At 44.6% G+C, this 16877-nt stretch overlaps 6 protein-coding genes across 6 annotated transcripts; 3 read left to right on the top strand and 3 right to left on the bottom strand.

The window, feature by feature from the left end:
- Window positions 1-372: 372 nt before the first annotated feature.
- Window positions 373-7918, bottom strand: Peritrophin-15a. Its single transcript, XM_017076338.4, has 3 exons — window positions 7915-7918; window positions 762-789; window positions 373-693 (listed from the first exon to the last, which is right to left on the bottom strand). The coding sequence occupies exons 2-3, from the start codon at window positions 769-771 to the stop codon at window positions 422-424; spliced, it is 282 nt and encodes a 93-aa protein (XP_016931827.3). The 5' UTR covers window positions 772-789; window positions 7915-7918; the 3' UTR covers window positions 373-421.
- Window positions 1341-2851, top strand: LOC108009512 (uncharacterized). The gene has a single exon (XM_017073935.4). It carries the CDS (start codon window positions 1433-1435, stop codon window positions 2726-2728), a length of 1296 nt encoding a protein of 431 aa, XP_016929424.3. The 5' UTR covers window positions 1341-1432; the 3' UTR covers window positions 2729-2851.
- Window positions 3312-7491, bottom strand: fy (fuzzy planar cell polarity protein-like protein). The gene is made up of 3 exons (XM_017090481.4): window positions 7339-7491; window positions 6166-7280; window positions 3312-6107 (listed from the first exon to the last, which is right to left on the bottom strand). The coding sequence occupies exons 1-3, from the start codon at window positions 7414-7416 to the stop codon at window positions 6050-6052; spliced, it is 1251 nt and encodes a 416-aa protein (XP_016945970.3). The 5' UTR covers window positions 7417-7491; the 3' UTR covers window positions 3312-6049.
- Window positions 4171-5422, top strand: LOC108021667 (keratin, type II cytoskeletal 2 epidermal). The gene is made up of 2 exons (XM_017090482.4): window positions 4171-4603; window positions 4854-5422. Exons 1-2 carry the CDS (start codon window positions 4171-4173, stop codon window positions 5372-5374), a joined length of 954 nt encoding a protein of 317 aa, XP_016945971.3. The 3' UTR covers window positions 5375-5422.
- emb (exportin-1 emb) lies at window positions 7862-13340 on the top strand. Its single transcript, XM_017085539.4, has 7 exons — window positions 7862-8017; window positions 8374-10194; window positions 10319-10689; window positions 10808-11287; window positions 11398-11730; window positions 11817-12182; window positions 12250-13340. The coding sequence occupies exons 2-7, from the start codon at window positions 8703-8705 to the stop codon at window positions 12397-12399; spliced, it is 3192 nt and encodes a 1063-aa protein (XP_016941028.1). The 5' UTR covers window positions 7862-8017; window positions 8374-8702; the 3' UTR covers window positions 12400-13340.
- Window positions 13341-13485: 145 nt separating this feature from the next.
- Window positions 13486-16306, bottom strand: Naglu (N-acetyl-alpha-glucosaminidase). Its single transcript, XM_017085554.4, has 2 exons — window positions 15934-16306; window positions 13486-15674 (listed from the first exon to the last, which is right to left on the bottom strand). Exons 1-2 carry the CDS (start codon window positions 16189-16191, stop codon window positions 13596-13598), a joined length of 2337 nt encoding a protein of 778 aa, XP_016941043.3. The 5' UTR covers window positions 16192-16306; the 3' UTR covers window positions 13486-13595.
- Between the last annotated feature and the right edge of the window lie 571 nt (window positions 16307-16877).

Genomic DNA, 16877 nt, shown 5'->3' with positions numbered 1-16877 from the left:
TCGTTATATCCTCCGCAAGGGGATGCAAAAGAAATAGTATTCCCCTCTTTTAAAGGATATTCTATGCTTTTAAAATACGCAGTGCGTACTAAGTATATAAAAAATGAATTTTATAATAAAGATGTTTAGTTAAAAATGTAAGAATTGATTTCGAAATCATATCGACGTAGAATTCCCTTTTATATGTACGTATACAGTATCCTCTCGCTACCATTACTGTGCATAAATTCCATAACTTCGCCATTTTAAAATGTAGTTACTTAGAAATAAGTATTTTGAAAACTGTAACCAAAATATTCTTAATTCTTTAATCTAGGGAAGTGGAAAATTTTGCTGATAATTAATTTGAGTTAATACCAGAAATACAAGTGATTATTTAATTTGCCATGCAATTTTATTTTATTAACGACATGTCATCAAATTAAGGGCAGTACGGAGTCCATTTCCATTCGGTCCAATTGACGCATTTCATCAATGTCGGGTCAAATCCCGTACCATTGCATCTACCAACCGAAGCTGGCATATTGGAGACGGATGTGCAATTCCAGTACCGAGTTGGATCATAGAAGTTTCGGATAGGGACTAACAGGTTGCTGGCGTTGGTGCAGTCAGGCTCGTTGTTGCTATCGCGATTGCAGACGTATTCGGCGCCGTAGAGCGCCATGAAGAGGGCAAGGCAAATGCAAACGAGAGCTACGGATCGGAGTAGAGTTGTCCTTTAGAATGAGATCCCTTCGCCGGAACCTTCGCAGCTAACTTACCTCCTTTCATGGTTGCGTTGGGCTGTGACTGCTTCCGTGAATGTGCTTTGAGTACTCGAATTCGCAAGCTTATATACCCCAGACCTCAACTGATACTGGCTTCCAATAATAACAGTTATCTTCCTGGCCGGGAAGCCTGTGCAAAATTCTATTTTGGCAGCGACACAAAATCGTTTTGAAAATAATCGCACCTTGTATAGCCGACCTTATCTCAACGTATTGCTCGCGCCCCTAAGTTCAGTTGACGCAATACCTCAATAAGATTGGGTTCTTGGAGAGGTCATGCAGTCTGCAGAACACAAGGAGTAGAAAATCCTACTATTAAGATCTATCCTAAACCATCCGTTTGGTTTATAATCCACGGTTGTGTTTGGATTTATATATCATCAATATATTAGCTAAGATCTAGAGGGGGAACCCCATTTTCTATCGACTGACAAACTTAGCCGAGTCAAAAGTTTTACGGTATTTATAACGAGAGGATTACAAATATTAGTATAATAATGCTTACTTATCTAATACAACCCAACCGTTGCTTCAATCCTAAAACATTTCTCTTTATAAGATTCGACTAGACTAACTTATCTTATATCAGTAGGTGTTTTACATTTGTCATATATCATTTCCTACTGAAGTAATGCTTCCAAATTCCTGGTGATTAGAACAAAGTGATGGAGTCAAGGGTCGCTGGTAAGCCGGACACCATTATGATCCAGCTGGTGTCCCAGCAGCCGAGCTCCAGTGGCCAGATGCAGGCCATGCCCATTTCGGTGCAAGCGATTCCTCTGTTTCCTGGGTCCAGAATGACCAGGGAGCCACCACGTCGACCGGTGGCCATTCCCCCAAACATGAGATCTCCAGCGGAGGGTCTTCCTCGAATGCATTCCAGAATTCGGCCAGAGATGTGCGCTCCTCCCAAGCGGAAACCTTCCCAAAACCAGTTTAGCTACTCAGGTCATAGGTATTCCTCCAGTCGCATTAACCAACCACCACCAGTGTGCTACGTTCTCCGGCCAGAGGACAGGATGTTACCCATCTATATTCCAACGCCTACAGCTACTAGCAGTTGTTTCAATAGTCAGCGAGGTGAACGAATGGAAACGAAGTGTCCTTGCTGTGGTAGGTCATTGGCTCCAGAGAAGGAGGATCATATGAAAGAATCCCCTAATCGAAGGGATCAAGGCACCAATACCAACCCCAATGAGCAACCGGATCTAGGCGATCTAAAGATGATATGCGAAACCTTGGGTCGTGCAATGGTTTCAGCAGCCGTAGAAGCAGTCCAAAAATCCCAACCAGCAGAAGCCTTAAGCGGCTGTGATACTGACTCCAAAGATCCAATAAATATCATTCTAAAAATAATATCCCAGTTGAGCAGTCTGGATCATATGAAACCCAATCCAATATCAGAGGCGCCAAGGATCTCGGATGATCTATCATTCGATAGCAAGCGAAAGGCTAGCTTTTCGCAAACGGTCCGGTTGTCAACTGTGATCCTACCCGATTCGAGTGTTGATGATATGCCAACAGATGTGATAGTTGAACTGCCCTTACCACCATACGATGATGATTTTCCCGTCGAATATCCTAAAACACCTGCACCATCACCGGAATTAGCACGCGGATCTAAAAACAGTTCGAATATAATTTCGCCACAGAGTTCTCGACTCATTTCCTTGCCAAATGAGGGGATTTCTATTGAAAACAGCAAGATACTCCAAATAAGCCACGGTCTTCTCGCAAGACAATCCCCTCCAAGATTCTCTACCCGCAAATTTTGGACCAGCAAGCAAGCGTCTACTCTAATTGCAGCCAACGGCTACCGGTGTCCCTGTATTACGAGAAGGTTACCCACGGAATCAATCCCCCCTCCAGTTAAAAATAAAAAAACTTCTACTTCAAAGTCCCAGAAACAAAAACTTCCTGTCGAAAAACATTCAAATCATCCAAGTGAATCTACATTGTAATCCCTTAAACCTTTAACCAAATGCCGACCCTTTTTTGTTTAGCTAAATTTAAAGTCTTCGATTCAAGCCTGTTTTTATATTAACCAAGTATTGCTACAACCAAATAAAAACTATAAAAGGTGTTTACTATATTTGTACTAGACTGATCTTAAAACTCCAATCCTTTTGAAGTTATAATATAATGAGGATTGTTATTGATACCAAATGATACCATATGCACAGATCAATGGACACCGATGTTACGCGAATTCTTGAGCTTAGTGCCGGTAATACCCTTGTGCAAGTACTTGCACTATTAGTCAATTACATTCATATCTATAAGTTCTACTCGTTCTGCAGTATTAACAACAAGGTCGTAGAGCGACACACTGTCCGATTAGATTCAATAATATTGGGCTTAAGATAATTTTGATGCAGTGTAAGTGTGAGGAATAAGTATTGGAAGCGACGTAAGCATGATTATCTTAGATTTTGTGACATGTCGTGATAAGTGCACAATGTTTCATATTTAATTTAACTGTTTTTGTGGAGATTGCAAAATTCCGCGAAATATCAGCGCAATTCCAATAAGCTGATAAGGAGACACGTTTTTAAAGACATTTATTTTTGCAATCGTTTTTCGTCTGCCGGAAACGCAAGACATCAGGCCGTGCCATTTTAGATCGTTTTGCATCTCTCTTTCAAATTGGACATACATCTAATGAATTGGTCATGTTTTTCGCGTAATGTTGCTGCCGTTTTGACGGTTGCAGCCAACGGGAACGGTGATAATTTCTTAACGATTCTTAGCTGCGTTGCGATCTTTCATCATTTCGAATAAGTGCCGTGGGGGGTATGAGAAGTTTCTCTCGGGTTTTCCACTGTCATCGCGAACTCTTCACTTAACTATTACTAACATCAAGTACACTTAAAACAAGTTCGTTAAAAGTATGTTACGTTTAAAATATTATTATAATTATAATAATTGGTTAATGTCAAGATATAGTCTTTTCAGAAATTGTTACAGTTAATAAATCCACATTTTATTCAAGATTAAAGGTCTAAATAGTTTTCAAATTAAAAGACAACATTTTTACTTTGAATAGTTTTTTAAAATGATAGTATATCAAGGTAATTTTAAATTTAAAAAAAGCTTTGTTTTATTTTTTATTGGTTTTTTTAAGGATCTAGATTACATTTAAGAACTTATATTATTATAGTTTTAACGTAGGCTTCATGCTGGTTTCTTTTCAGTGAAATTAATGTTAGGTTGAGTCTAGCATTGCCGAATCCCAAAGAGGTGCTCGCTTAGACGAAACCTGCCAAGGAAAGTGAAATTCCCGACGAGACTGGCGCAACTGAATGGGCGCAGCGAAGCGGACACTTTAAGTCGCAAATTGGATGGCACAATTTGTCGCCAGTCGCCTGCAAAATCCCTCAGACTATTTTATAAAGTCGATGACATGGCGCCGGCGAGCTTAGTCATCATGTTCGCCTGCAAACGGAAGCTTCGGATCGCATTTGGCCTTATCTTCTGGACAAGTCTAGCCGTGGCCCAGAATGCCAGCGATAAAGTGGTCAGCGATCGGGGAGGAAGTCAACTTGACCAGGCGGGTTCGGCTACCGCCAAGAGTTACGAACCACCTCCTGAATTCTACCGAGGTCCAGGATCCGGTTCGGGATCGAATACTTTAAGTGGTTCCAACACTCATTCCAAGGGCTTCGAGCCACCGCCTGAGTTCTACCGGGGTCCAGGCTCCGAAGCAGGCTCGGGATCACATACTTTGAGTGGCTCCAGCACTCGTCCCTCGCTGGGAAGTGTGGGCGAAAGTCTAAGTGAAACCTATAATAAGTGGCGAGCTGGAGGGTCAAATCTGCAGGACAGGATCAGTGTGGGTGAGTATTTAAAGATAAGCAAGTCTTATATGATATAAACAGAACACTGGAGTATAATACTATACTTTACTATGGTACTATAACTGGTATGATATAACTATGATAAAATTATGCATAACTTTTAAGATCTTCAATATGAGAAGAGCAACATAATTCAGTTACATTTCTATCCAAAATCCATTCGATTCTTTAATTTCAAAATACATTATTTTCGAAACTACACAAAAGTTGATATTTTACCCAAATACAGGTCCTTATGGAGCCGCAGGAGGAGTATCACATGCACCGACCGTTGGAAGTTTTGAAAGTAATTCCCATCCGTATCCCTACGAGTACCACCATAGCAGCGCTGGATTGGGTGGAGCAGGAGGAGGTGGAGCAGCAAGTGGCGGCTATTTTGGAAGCTCCAGTGTCGAGGCGGGTATTCCGTTCGACGTGTATGGATCGCGTCCGGGTCACGGTGTTGGCCACGGTCACTACTCCCCGCCGGAGTACGTGTATCCGTACCCACTGGATCCCCATCCCCACGAGGTAGCCGCGCACAAGGGTCCCGGTCACGGTGATGTTTCATCCAAAGCCCTGCTGGCCAAGAGCTTTCTAATCCCCCTGGCCAGTGCTGCAGTTCTGGGAATCGCCGCCGCACTAGTCAGCAATCCGCTGCTCCTCCAGTTGGGCACTGTTTCTGGACTGGGCACCATCGTCGGCAAACGCAAACGACGTGCAACAGGTCGAAATCTACTTACGAAGAAAGCCCATAAATACACTTTATAAATATGCCATTCATAAGCGATCTAATGGAAAATAAACCTTTGTCTTCAATGAATCTGTATCGTTAAGTAGCAATGCCTGATAAGATTTTTTTAAAAGCGGTAAACATTTTGTGCAAATCGAAAGTCGGAGTTGGTTAACCGCTTATCATTTAATAAGTTTGAGTCCGAACAAAACTTTGAAAAGCGTAATTATTTAGATAAATATAACACTAATCAGCAGACGGTTTTCGGTTCTTTTCCTTATATGAAAAGAATAAGTATTTATTGAGAAATATTTGTTAATGTTTTATGTTATTATTAATAAAACATTTATTGTCATTCATTTATTTAATTGTGCGCTGGGCTAATAATATAACTTATTATTCAAAAGAACCAACATTACACAGTTGGACATTTCATTTTCTAGCCTAAGATTTCATTTAATAATGGAAAAGAATTCGAGTAAATAGTGTTTGTATATAAGGACGGTCATCAATGCCATTGCAGTATAATTTTTTTCAGTAATATGCATAAACATACATATGTATCGTTGATGTATAAGTTTAATTTTATGTTTAGTACCCAATGGTTTTTAGTTAATACTAGCTTACTAGCTTACAGCATAAAAAATTACCTCATGCCAATTAAAATTGGTAGAAAAATATCAGTCTTATAGAATTCAGGAAGGAAGGACGGTTTACCAGCATACAGACTTTTCCTGGAGTATGTTATCATGGATACGTTGAGCCAGAAATCTGTAAATATAAGTCGTTTTCAGCTGAGATTCCCTAAACTCAATTAATTCTAACAGACCTCATAGCGTGCGAGGGCACAGCTGCCACGAACAGCAGAAACAGGACATTTCCCAGCTCATCCGTGTGGGCATAGCACTTGTGATAGTCCGAGCAGCTATATTGGTCCACCAAAAGTGCTTTGTTGCTCGAAGACTCCGCTTCAAACTGATGCACTGCATCCATGGTCTGATCGAAGAACTTTTTAAGTATGTCCAGGCGCTGCAGGTCGCCCACAATGATGCGCTTGACACTGGCCGACTGGTTCAGATTCCTGGTAAACAGGCTTTTCCGCGAGTGTCTGTTGATCAGAATGATGGCCAACACATTGCCATCGATGTCCAGGTGCTCTGGCAGGCTGCGCGGCACACAGCGCTCGGCGGCCGCCAGGATGTTGCTCTCATTCCGATAGGCACTCATGGCATGGGCATGCAGCTCTCGGAACGAGGCATTCTCAGCGCCGCACAGCACACACAAAGCACTGTTGGAGGCCACAGGAATGCTGACGAATCGATAGGCTATGTGGGGACTCTTCACGGGCAGATAGACGGGCACATCGTGTTGGAGCGTGCTTGATGAGTTTAGAAGGAATAGCAGCAGTTCCCGGTCGCGAGTGGCCAGATCCCACCAGCCCTCAGTGGCCACGGCGATGCGATGACCCACCACCAGGCAGCAGAAGAGCGATCCGCAGTGGCCGCTGAATTCGTTGAGGCACTGCAGTAATTGGGCGTTCTCCGCCGCCAGCAGACAGTCCGTGTAGCCCAGGAGCTGTGTGCCCGCGCATGCCGCCTCCAGAATGGCGTCCACAATGGGCACATACTTCTTGGCGTCCTTCTTTAGCCGCTCTAGCAGCGTGGCATGCGCCATTTCCGCGGCACGGGTGATAAACATGCCAATGGCCCCGAAGACCAGATCGGCCAGCGTCTGGAGCAGCTGCTCCGATCCCACGCCGCAGCCGCAGACGATCAGGGTGATGGCGTCGCTGTCCCGCCAAATGTACGTCCACTCCTCCGCATCCGCGGGAGCCAGGTTCTGGCTGGGCTGCTGTTTGCTGGTCGTCGTGGCCTCCAGTTGAATGCCCAGCGATTTGAAGAACATGTGAAAGCCGTTCAGGGAGGCCACTGTGGAGAAGGGCAGCTAAAAGTGCAGAAATGTTGATCACTGGACCGACTAAAGCACTAACTAAAGCTCTTACATTTTCGCACTCTCCCTTTTTGCGTGTAAACACCGGCAAACCGCCATTTGTTGTCAAACATAACAAATAAATAGACATTGCAAGTTCTTCTTCTTTTCCAAACTTGCAACGTATGAGCTTGGTATCGAATAAATCGATTACTTGCTTAGAGAGTATCGCAAATCAACAACTCTCTCGAAATCAACCGCTAATCGATCTGTGAAATATACCGATCGGCGTATAAAACATACTAAAGTTACGTTTTACTAGAAATACAAATTTTAAAATTCCTGGTATCTGGAATTGCAATTTGAGAAGCTCCAGAATACATGTTTTAATATTTATAAATTATAAGTTTCAATTAAAAGGGTTATTTATATTTTTGCCTATCGTCAGCGATTTATCTCGAGGCAAAAACAAAAACCTGTTATTATATGTATTTTATTTTATTTTATTTTAAAGTGTATTTTACTGGCTAGCAGGCTTTAAAGAATATAACAAAGTTGACCATATAGATTAACTTACCGATAGCACCACGCAGCTATCGATATATTTACTTGCAGATCTGCGTCCCAGGGCTGCAGCCTATGTTTTCACCAATCCAACGACACCGCAGTACGGCCACATTTACACAAATTGCATTTCGCATTGTCCGTCGTCGTCGTTTTCACACGCTGCTCTTTTCTGGAATCGGAAAAAGGTAAGCTGGATAAGTGAATTGCATAGTTGTGATTGCTAATTACGCACCGCGTTCCCGCTGGCGTGTGTGGAAAGCCCGAAAAACTGCAAAATGCCTCCGCAGTAAGTCGTCGCATTTGCGGCGGCGATGCGTTCGCCAGTGCCTGTTTGTGTGTGTGTGCTGTGCCGAGCGCTTGACTGTATGTGTGCGTGTGCGAAAAAGTGTAAGCGCGCGCAGGCAGTAAGCGTGCGCTTGTATTTGTAAGTGTGTTCCAAAAAATGAAATGAAACGAAAAACAAAAAATAAATATGGTTGCCTGCCCGCAAGGCGGAGAAGTACGCAATATGTTATAACCGATGCAACGATCTATTTCGCAGCTCCAGGTCCAGTCCCGGCACCAGATCCAGATCCCGATCCGATCCAGATCGAGAGTCGCCGCTCCTCACCGTCATCACACAAGCAGCAGCAGAAGAGAAGAAGAAGAAGCACAAGCCGCCGCACACCTCCGTCACTACAACAACAACAAAAGAAGAAGAAGAGGAAGAAAAGGGGAGAAGAAAAAACAACAAGACGAAAATATAAGAAATCCGAAGAGAATACGTGAATTTCCAGCTCATCCGGCGGCGGAGGAAGCCAAGAAGCTATCAAAATTAACGCGGAAACAACTGCCGAGCGACGCAGACGCGAACGCCGCTTCTTCTACCACATGGCGACTGTGCTGACATCGGATGAAGCGAGCAAGATGCTCGACTTCACGCAGAAGCTGGACATCAATCTGCTGGACAAGATCGTCGAGACGGTGTACACAGCGCAGGGTGAGCAGCTGCGTCTCGCCCAGAGCATACTGACCACGCTGAAAGAACATCCAGAGGCGTGGACGCGGGTGGACAGCATTTTGGAGTACTCACAGAACCAGCGGACAAAGTTCTACGCTCTGCAGATCCTCGAGGAGGTGATCAAGACACGCTGGAAGGTCCTGCCGCGCAACCAATGCGAGGGCATCAAGAAGTATGTGGTCAGTCTGATCATCAAGACCTCTTCGGATCCCAATGTCATGGAGCAGAACAAGGTGTATCTGAACAAGCTGAACATGATATTGGTGCACATCTTGAAGCGCGAATGGCCGCGCAACTGGGAGACGTTCATCAGTGACATTGTCGGTGCGTCCAAGACGAACGAGAGCCTGTGCATGAACAACATGGTCATCCTGAAGAACCTCAGCGAAGAGGTGTTCGATTTCTCCCAGGGCCAGATCACGCAGACCAAGGCCAAACATCTGAAGGACACCATGTGCTCGGAGTTCTCGCAGATCTTCACGCTCTGCTCCTTTGTGCTGGAGAACTCGATGAACGCCGCCCTGATCCACGTCACACTGGAGACTCTGCTCCGGTTCCTCAACTGGATTCCGTTGGGCTACATCTTCGAAACGCAGCAGATCGAGACGCTGATATTCAAGTTCCTCAGCGTGCCCATGTTCCGGAATGTGACCCTGAAGTGCCTGTCCGAGATCGCCGGCCTGACGGCGACCAACTACGATGAGAACTTCGCCACGCTCTTCAAGGACACGATGGTGCAGCTGGACCAGATCGTAGGCCAGAACATGAACATGAATCACATCTTCAAGCACGGCACCGATACGGAGCAGGAGCTGGTCCTCAACCTGGCCATGTTCCTGTGCACCTTCCTCAAGGAGCACGGCAAACTGGTGGAGGATGCCAAGTATGTGGACTACCTGAACCAGGCGCTCATGTATCTGGTAATGATCAGCGAGGTGGAGGATGTGGAGGTGTTCAAAATCTGCCTGGAATACTGGAATAGCCTGGTGGAGGACCTTTACAACTCGGAGTTCTTTCACCCCACCCTGGAGTCCTCGAAGAGGCAACAGGTCTATCCCCGGCGACGCTTCTACGCCCCCATCTTGTCCAAGGTGCGATTCATTATGATCTCGCGCATGGCCAAGCCGGAGGAGGTGCTGGTGGTGGAGAACGAGAACGGGGAGGTGGTGCGCGAGTTCATGAAGGACACCAACTCGATCAATCTGTACAAGAACATGCGCGAAACGCTGGTCTTTCTCACCCATTTGGACTCTGTGGACACGGACCGCATCATGACGCTAAAGCTGCTTAATCAGGTGAACGGATCGGAATTCTCTTGGAAGAACCTGAACACACTGTGCTGGGCCATTGGTTCCATATCCGGTGAGCTGGGTTTTTTTGTTTCCAGTCTTTGTAAACTGAGGTTTAATCATCGGATCAAACATGATTTAAAACCTATATCTTCTTTAGTTTACTAATATCCATAAATATGAATCCCCTCCTTTAGGTGCTTTCTGTGAAGAGGACGAGAAACGATTCCTGGTCACCGTCATCAAGGATCTGTTAGGTCTGTGCGAGCAGAAGAAAGGCAAGGACAACAAGGCCATCATTGCCTCCAATATCATGTACGTGGTGGGACAGTATCCGCGCTTTCTGCGCGCCCACTGGAAATTCCTCAAGACGGTGGTAAACAAACTCTTCGAATTTATGCACGAAACGCACGATGGTGTCCAGGACATGGCATGCGACACGTTCATCAAGATTGCCATCAAGTGTCGCCGCTACTTTGTCACCATCCAGCCGAATGAGGCATGCACCTTTATTGACGAGATTCTCACAACAATGAGTAGCATTATTTGTGATCTGCAGCCGCAGCAGGTGTGTTTCTATAGTTATTAGTTAAGTTATTATAAGTTTCTAAGTTGAAAGTTGATTTATATTTGTACTTCAAACTTCAAATAGTTTTATTCTAATAACTCCTTGCATAAATTTATAGGTTCATACGTTCTACGAAGCTGTCGGCTACATGATCTCCGCCCAAGTGGATCAGGTGCAGCAGGACATGCTTATTGAGCGGTACATGCAACTGCCAAACCAGGTGTGGGATGACATCATATCCCGGGCCTCGAAGAACGTTGACTTCCTGAAGAACATGACCGCTGTGAAGCAGCTGGGCAGCATTCTAAAGACGAATGTGGCCGCCTGCAAGGCCCTGGGACACGCGTACGTCATACAACTGGGCCGCATATATCTGGACATGTTGAATGTGTACAAGATAACGTCGGAGAACATCATCCAGGCCATCGAGGTGAACGGCGTCAATGTGAACAATCAGCCCCTGATCAAGACCATGCATGTGGTCAAGAAGGAGACGCTCAACTTAATATCCGAATGGGTGTCGCGCTCCAACGACAATCAGTTGGTGATGGACAATTTCATACCGCCTTTGCTGGACGCTATATTGCTAGATTATCAGGTAAGGTCTCTAAAGTAACTTCCAATCCCAAAAAAGAAACTAACAATAAACAATCCTAGTATATCAATTTATTATTATAGTGTGATACTAAGATAACTCTTATTTTTTAGCGCTGCAAAGTTCCATCGGCACGTGAGCCCAAGGTTCTAAGTGCTATGGCAACCATTGTGCATAAATTGCGCCAGCATATCACCAATGAAGTACCAAAAATATTTGACGCCGTCTTTGAGTGCACGCTGGACATGATCAACAAGAACTTTGAGGACTTCCCCCAGCACCGGCTAAGCTTCTACGAGCTGCTGCAGGCGGTCAATGCGCACTGCTTCAAGGCGTTCCTCAACATACCGCCGGCTCAGTTCAAACTGGTCTTTGACTCGGTGGTGTGGGCATTCAAGCACACCATGCGCAATGTGGCCGACATGGGACTGAATATCCTGTTCAAGGTGAAGATCTCTATAACAATATATTCCTTTGGTTGATAAGCCGTACTGATCTCCATTTTTAATAACAATATGATCTTCCATTACAGATGCTTCAAAACTTGGACCAGCATCCAGTTGCGGCGCAGAGCTTCTACCAGACCTACTTCACGGATATTCTGATGCAGATATTCTCAGTGGTGACCGACACCTCCCACACGGCAGGTCTGCCCAATCATGCCATCATCCTGGCGTACATGTTCTCACTGGTGGAGAACAGGAAGATTACGGTAGACCTGGGTCCGATACCAGATAATATGATATTCATACAGGAGTATGTGGCGTCACTGCTGAAATCGGCATTCAACCATCTGTCCGATAATCAGATCAAAGTCTTTGTCACTGGCCTTTTCAATTTGGACGAGAATGTGCAAGCATTTAAGGAGCATTTGAGAGATTTCCTCATACAGATTCGCGTGAGTATAACTGGGATATATTCTGCATTATATATGATACTATATTATCATGTTGTTTAACTTATAGGAGGCCACCGGCGAGGACGATTCCGATCTGTATCTGGAGGAGCGCGAAGCGGCTCTGGCCGAGGAGCAGTCCAACAAACATCAAATGCAGCGTAATATTCCAGGCATGCTGAATCCGCACGAGTTGCCAGAGGATATGCAGGACGAATAGATGTCGATGTCGATGTCCCAGAGCTAGAATGTTTTAGTTGATGCTTGAGAATGATGATGATGATATGAGGACAGGATGGTGATGTATGAGTGTTTCTCGAGCGAGAAAGTATAAATGTTTGTTTGATTGAATGCATATAAGTACGTTATATATATAAATACACCCACACACACACGACCCCACACACACATGCATACACATACTTCTATACAGATATAGTTGCGTTAAATGGTGAATGAGTAAATGGTTATACGTGCGCAATTACATACATTAATATGATTAACATATTTTTGCGCATTGTCCTCGACATACCAGCATAAATAAGAAACCAGTTCCCAAACTCCCGCCCTTTATCCCCTTTATATCCATTATATAGTTGTAAAACGTCATACTAAAGGCAACAAACCGATACGAAAGATGCAAACTTTATTGTACTAATATAAAATAATAATGTTTGTTTGGAATTTTTTAAATGAGTAATTGTAGAAATATCGAGTATGAATGAATATTTGAGCAAACACAAAACACACACACACCTCTCAGAGAAAACTCCCACACACAAACATGAGCAAAGGAAACAACAACAATAATATGAGGAAGTAAAAAGAAGCCTAAAATAAAAATTAATTTGTAGTGACCGAAAAACAGATCAGAAGCAGCGCAGGAGTAACAAAATTATATGCAATCGTTTTGCATAAATTTAGAATTAACACGATGAGTAGAAGACGATGAACACAATAAGGAGATGATCAAGCAAACACGGCATCATAACCAGAATAGAGTTCATGCAATGTGTGAAAGTAGCACTAAAACGCAAATACCCAAAACACAAATACATCAAGAAAAACAAAAATAACCATAGTAATGCGTATTAATGATGATGTTTAAATTTTTACATAATTAGTTTGTACATTAATTTAAATAAAAATCAATTAAAACTACATTGATGTATGATGCAAAGCCATATTCAAGTTTTAATTATCATCCACTGGATAAGAGTGATTCGAATAGGAGAACTTTCTCTAATACTTTTCATTTATCCCAATTAAACCTTTGAAATTTTTGTTACATTAATACAGAAGATCATTTGTCAAAAGAGTATAATTTTATTTGTATTATTTAAAGTCAAGTTTACATAATTTTAAAAGAAGCACTTGAGTTGGCAGTCATACAATTATTTTGAATAACATTTATAACTATTTAGGACCGAATTTTCTGGGCACCGACAGTCGATTGTTGTGCAGGAATTGCGTGTCCTTTGAATATGCCTTCCAGGTCTCGAAAATGTTTTGTGAAATGAGCCAGGTATTGCCAACTGGTTCCAGAGGATAAATATCGGTCTTGTTGCTAAATGGCAATTCAATTCGCTGCGAGACTTTTTGCTTAAAAGCGGTGCCATTAAATGGTTGCTGGGAATGGAGGGCCACGTTTACATCCTCCAGGAAGAGACTCCAACGCGGTGCGTAGTAATCCCTCACCAATCCCGACCACTGTTTGCAGGCGTAGTCCAGTATCTGACCATCGGGACCCCAGGCGGTTATTTGATTCCTGGCATTGAATTCAAAGTTCCTGCGATCCTCATCATTGAGTGCCGCTCGTTTGGCCTGCTCCAGCCAGTTGCCCAAAAGAAAGTTATAGCCGCTGGCCAGGATCAGCTCCATGTCGTCAAGCAGCTGCAGCAGCTTTCCGCTCAGGTACTCAAATCGCGGCACCTGGCGCTTTCGGTAGGCCGACCTCAGATTGATGTACAACTGATCCGCATTGATCTGCAGGAACTGCCTGGTTATGTCCACCAGATCGTGCTCGTACATGTCGTAACGGTCGTCCTCCAGCGGGATAATGGCTCTGGCGGAGAGCAGGAGATGCCAGGCATCAAGAACCTCGCTGGCATTGTACCAGGTGAAGGGCTCCTGATTGAAGGAGGGCCTCCGGGTCACAACATACTGCCCCCGCATCTTCTGCAGACCACGGAAGGAGTACACACTGTCCTTTAAGAGTAACCAAGCCTGCTCCAGTCGCTCATCTTTGACGCCATAACGTGTATGTGGGAAGTGCGAGAACCAACTGTCCAAATCCAAGGGTGAATCACTCCACCCGCGCTCCAACGTAAACGAATACATCACATAGTTCTGACCAATGCCCTCGGGCGTGATGCCCGTGCCCACCATGCTGCTGTTGGGCAATCGACGTGCTGCCTCTATGCCGGAATTAATCAACTTGGCGGATCCGAACATCCCAAGGGTTCCACCGAAGTTGTGCAGCATGCACCAGACGAATGGCTGGCCAAAGTAGGAGTTCGTCAGCTCGTACTGCGGGAACTGCTCGCTCTGGAGGTCGAGCACCAGGATACGGCCACGCGGCACGGCTGTGAGGAAAGCCTTCGCCATGTCCGTGGTCCAAAAGGGATTCTTAACGAACATCCAACCCTGTAGCAGCCAAACAGCCTGAGGATCAATACCCCGCATGGATTCGTATATAGCCGCCGCTGTAGATCGCATGTAATCCGGTTTGGCTACTGGGGGCTCCAGTTCGTTGAAGGGATCACAGAAAAAAATGTGATTTGAACCGTAGGTGGACACCACGCGACTCAGGAAACTCTCGGCTACCTGGTTGAAAAGCGGCTCCGTGGGTTCCACAAAGAGACCGCAGCAATAGCGATCGGGAAACTGATTCCATCGCTGGACCTCCATGAAGGTGGAGTTCGGATGCAGACGTTTCAGAGCCCGTGGCACATGGCCGGCAAAAGCGGGCAAGGCGACGCTCATGCCCAAATTCCGCTGGGCAGCGAGGATCTCCTGCTGGAGGAGCAGTTGCAGGCGTCGCCACTCCGGCTTCAGGGGTCCAGCCCATCCGCGGATGTTGCCCATGCGTTGCCAGGCCTGAAAGGCAGGACCAGCCAAATGAGCATCGATTTCCTCGCGACTGAGGCCCATCTCCGTGTACACCTCCACCCAGATGGCTTCCTGGATGGGGGCAATGGTCAGGCTGATGCCCATTAGGGCCATCCAATCCAGGTGGCGGCGCCATTGCTCAAAGTCCCACCACGCAAAGCTGTAGCTCCAGGTGCACACGTTCTGGTGATAGATGATGGGACTCGCTGATGTCGATTCTATGGTCACATTGGGTAACTTTAGATTGTAGGGCAACTCGATGCGCACCTTGAACCAATCCACGTCCTTATTCAGGACGTATTTTAGGTAGTGATGGAAGGCCTTGCACACGGAGACGCCATCCCATCCCACCAGCAGGATACGGCCATCGTCCAGCATGCTAATCTGTGGGATAAAACGAAATTTTTTAAAAACTTTAAAAATTAGAGTGAGGAATTATCTCTATCCTAAGTTATTAAAAGTCAATTGTTTAATTCTTTACACTTGTATTTTGTATTAAAAAAGGTTTTTAAAAATTCTAGATCTTTCGCGTACAGAAACTTGTAACTTAAAATCATAAACATTTTAAATATCCAAGTTTTTAGAAAACTTAGAACTTGAAGACCTTTTGAAACATTATAATCCCATGAACGATTTTACGTACCTGAAAGCTGCGTATTGCTATTCGCTTATTGACCTGCACCTGAAACAATTGAGAGGATCGTGCGCCGATTACTCTACTGATTACCGCCATGGCAGCGGTCTCCTGGACCTTTGGTGGAGTACCAGGCGCCAAGTGGGCAGCCAAATGGAGTCCCATTTCACGACCTGCAACCCCATTAAAGTCCAGTTTCGTTCCGTGTCCACGCTGCAGACAAAGAACAGCTAGCAAGGCCAAGGCCAGATTCCATTTCAGATGCATTTCTGCCGACCGTCACTCCCATGTGTCAATGTCAACGGGGACCAAGTGACTGACTGACTGACAGCTCCTCCGCTCGCAATTGCGGGTCTCTCGAAGAATGCGGGCCGAGAAGAAAGAGCACTAAGTGAGCTCGATGAGCGGACAATGGAGGAGGAGAGCAGCTGGATTCGATCACTTTCTTCTTATCGCCAGATTGAACAATGACGCACTCAAGATCTCCATCGCGGGGGATTCGACACACTCTATTAAAGTACTATAGCTTTGATAAGAAGTTTGTAACACATGGTAATGGAATCTTTTCTTATGAACACTGAGCTACTTTAAAGAGATTTTTATAGTAGCTAGTCTATATCCTTCCCTGACCGTAACTAACATGACAACGTGGAAATAAACTAAACTTTTAAAAAATAATAAGAGAATATTGTTCTTCTTAATCAGAAACTAACATTGGGTATCATTGCCAGAGATTGGTATCATTAAAAGGTGTTCAAGCATTCCAGTTATTTTGAAAAAATATTGATTTCTTTGGTTAAGCAGATATTTTGATATATATAGATTTCTTTTCCACTTGAGCCAAGAGTATTACAAAATCGGTCTTAAAAATGGGATCCTCTTCGTTTTCCTTATGTTTTATGGAACTCTCTTCTCTCGATTTATAAGCAATAGCGGTAAAAACTACTCTCAAT

The sequence above is a fragment of the Drosophila suzukii genome, chromosome 2L (genome assembly GCF_043229965.1).
Source record: "Drosophila suzukii chromosome 2L, CBGP_Dsuzu_IsoJpt1.0, whole genome shotgun sequence".
Classification (NCBI taxonomy): Eukaryota; Metazoa; Arthropoda; class Insecta; order Diptera; family Drosophilidae; genus Drosophila; species Drosophila suzukii.
The sequence above is the reverse complement of the archived record's forward strand: the minus strand, read 5'-3'. Positions and strand labels throughout refer to the sequence as shown.